Here is a 2,861-nt window from a genome sequence, read left to right on the forward strand (position 1 = left end):
CGCTATGGGGTCCCTATGGATCTCTATGGGGTCACTATGGGTATCTATGGGGTCCCTATGGGCCTCTATGGGGTCACTATGGATCTCAATGGGGCCGCTATGGATCTCTATGGAACGCTAAAGGTCTCTATGGGACGCTATGGATCTCTATGGGTGTCTATGGGGTCCCTATGGATCTCTATGGGGTCCCTATGGATCTCTATGGGGTCCCTATGGGGTCCCTATGGATCTCTATGGGGTCCCTATGGATCTCTATGGGGCCCATATGGATCTCTATGGGGTCCCTATGGCTCTCTATGGGTCCCTATGGATCTCTATGGGTCCCTATGGATCTCTATGGGGTCCCTATGGACCTCTACGGCGATGCTATGGATCTGTATGGGTCACTATGGGTCTCTATGGGTCGCTATGGGTCTCTATGGGTCGCTATGGGTCGCTATGGGTCGCTATGGGTCGCTATGGGGTCACTATGGAGCTCTATGGGGTCCCTATGGGTCTCTATGGGCGTCCCTATGGGTCTTCTTATGGGGTCCCTATGGGTCTCTATGGGGTCTCTATGGGATTCTCTTATGGGGTCACTATGGGTCTCTATGGGGTCCCTATGGATCTCTATGGGGTCCCTATGGGTCTCTATGGGATCACTATGGATCTCTATGGGTCACTATGGGTCTCTATGGGGTCACTATGCTTCGCTCTGTTACCTCAGTGAGGGATATGATTTAGTGTAGGGTAGCTATAGAGAACTATGCCTATAGGGCACTATGGCTACAGGGCACTATGGTTATAAGGTTCTGGTTAGGCTGAGGTTGGACTTGATGATTTTCAAGGTCTTTTCCAACCTGGGTCATTCTATGATTCTGTGGGTCTCTATGGGACTCTATGGGTCACTATGGATCTCTATGGGGTCACTGTGGGTCTCTATGGGGTCACTATAGGATGCTATCGGTCTCTATGGGACGCTATGGGGACACTATGGATCTCTATGGATCTCTATGGGTCCCTACGGATCTCTATGGGGTCCCTATGGATCTCTATGGGGTCCCTATGGCTCTCTATGGGTCCCTATGGCTCTCTATGGGTCCCTATGGCTCTCTATGGGGTCCCTATGGATCTCTATGGGGTCTCTATAGATCTCTATGGGGTCCCAATGGATCTCTATGGGGTCACTATAGGTCCCAATGGATCTCTATGTGGTCCCTATGGATCTCTATGGGGCCNTCTCTATGTGGTCCCTATGGATCTCTATGGGGCCACTATGGATCTCTATGGGGTCCCTATGGATCTCTATGTGGTCCCTATGGATCTCTATGGGGTCCCTATGGGTCCCAATGGATCTCTATCGGGTCCCTATGGATCTCTATGGGGCCACTATGGATCTCTATGGGGTTCCTATGGATCTCTATGGGGTCCCAATGGATCTCTATGGGGTCCCTATGGATCTCTATGGGGTCCCTATGGGTCCCAATGGATCTCTATCGGGTCCCTATGGATCTCTATGTGGTCCCTATGGATCTCTATGGGGTCCCTATGGGTCCCAATGGATCTCTATGGGTCTCTATGGGGTCCCAATGGATCTCTATGGGGTCCCAATGGATCTCTATGGGGTCCCTATGGGTCCCAATGGATCTCTATGGGGTCTCTATGGATCTCTATGGGGTCCCTATGGATCTCTATGGGGTCCCTATGGGGTCCCTATGGATCTCTATGGATCTCTATTGGGTCTCTATGGATCTCTATGGGGTCCCTATGGATCTCTATGGGTCATTTACGGACCGAACCGGGCTGCGGCTTTGCAGGCCGGATCGCAGGCCAGGACTCGTAGAGCCTCATTGGGACCCGAAAGAAGCCGAACCGAACCGAACCGACCCGACCCGACCCAACCCAGGCCGCGACTCACCAGAGAGATGGTCGTTGTGGCCGCCATCTTGTCCACCCCGTCGGCGATCGGCGCCCAGTTCTCGCGAGAACCTACAGGGCTACGCGGAGAAAGGCACATCTCGCGAGAGCTGCCGTGGATAACGGTGGGATGACGCGTGACGTCTCGAGAGAATTCGAGAGTAGCGTGAGGGACGGCGGAGTCTTCCGCTTCCGGGTAGACGCGCACGGGGCTGAGCGCCCCCCAGCGGCTGGGAGGAGCTGAGCGCCCAATATGGGGCGGGGGGATTAAGGGGGACACAGGGCAAGTTTAGGGTGGATATTAGGGAGAACTTCTTTAGAGGATGGGGAGTTAGGGGCTGGAATAGGATGAACAGGGAGGTGGTGGTCACTATGGATCTCTACGGGTCACTATGGGTCTATATGGGACTCTATGGGACGCTATGGGTCACTATGGATCTCTATGGGTCACTATGGGTCTATATGGGACTCTATGGGACGCTATGGGTCACTATGGATCTCTATGGTGTCACTATGGGTCTCTATGGGGTCACTATTTGTCTCTATGGGGTCTCTATGGGATGCTATGGGTCACTATGGATCTCTATGGTGTCACTATGGATCTCTATGGGGTCACTATGGATCTCTATGGTGTCACTATGGATCTCTATGGGGTCACTATGGATCTCTATGGGTCACTATGGGGTCACTATGGATCTCTATGGGTCTCTATGGGATGCTATGGGTCACTATGGACCTCTATGGGTCACTATGGGTCTATATGGGACTCTATGGGACGCTATGGGTCAATATGGATCTCTATGGGCATCACTATGGGTCTCTATGTGTCACTATTTGTCTCTATGGGGTCTCTATGGGATGCTATGGGTCACTATGGATCTCTATGGCGTCACTATGGATCTCTATGGGGTCTCTATGGGTCACTATGGGTCACTATGGATCTCTATGGGTCTCTATGGGATCAC

The 2,861-nt window shown here is 52.5% G+C and overlaps 1 protein-coding gene across 1 annotated transcript in view; it reads right to left on the minus strand.

The window, feature by feature from the left end:
• PUF60 (poly(U) binding splicing factor 60) overlaps positions 1–2,026 on the minus strand; it is a 29,138-nt gene extending 27,112 nt beyond the window's left edge. The window contains exon 1 of the mRNA XM_032442605.1: positions 1,898–2,026. Coding sequence (XP_032298496.1) covers positions 1,898–1,996 — 99 coding nt within the window. The 5' untranslated portion in view covers positions 1,997–2,026. The remainder of the gene's footprint in view (positions 1–1,897) is intronic.
• Positions 2,027–2,861: the final 835 nt, after the last annotated feature.

The sequence above is a fragment of the Coturnix japonica genome, chromosome 2 (genome assembly GCF_001577835.2).
Source record: "Coturnix japonica isolate 7356 chromosome 2, Coturnix japonica 2.1, whole genome shotgun sequence".
Taxonomy (NCBI): Eukaryota; Metazoa; Chordata; class Aves; order Galliformes; family Phasianidae; genus Coturnix; species Coturnix japonica.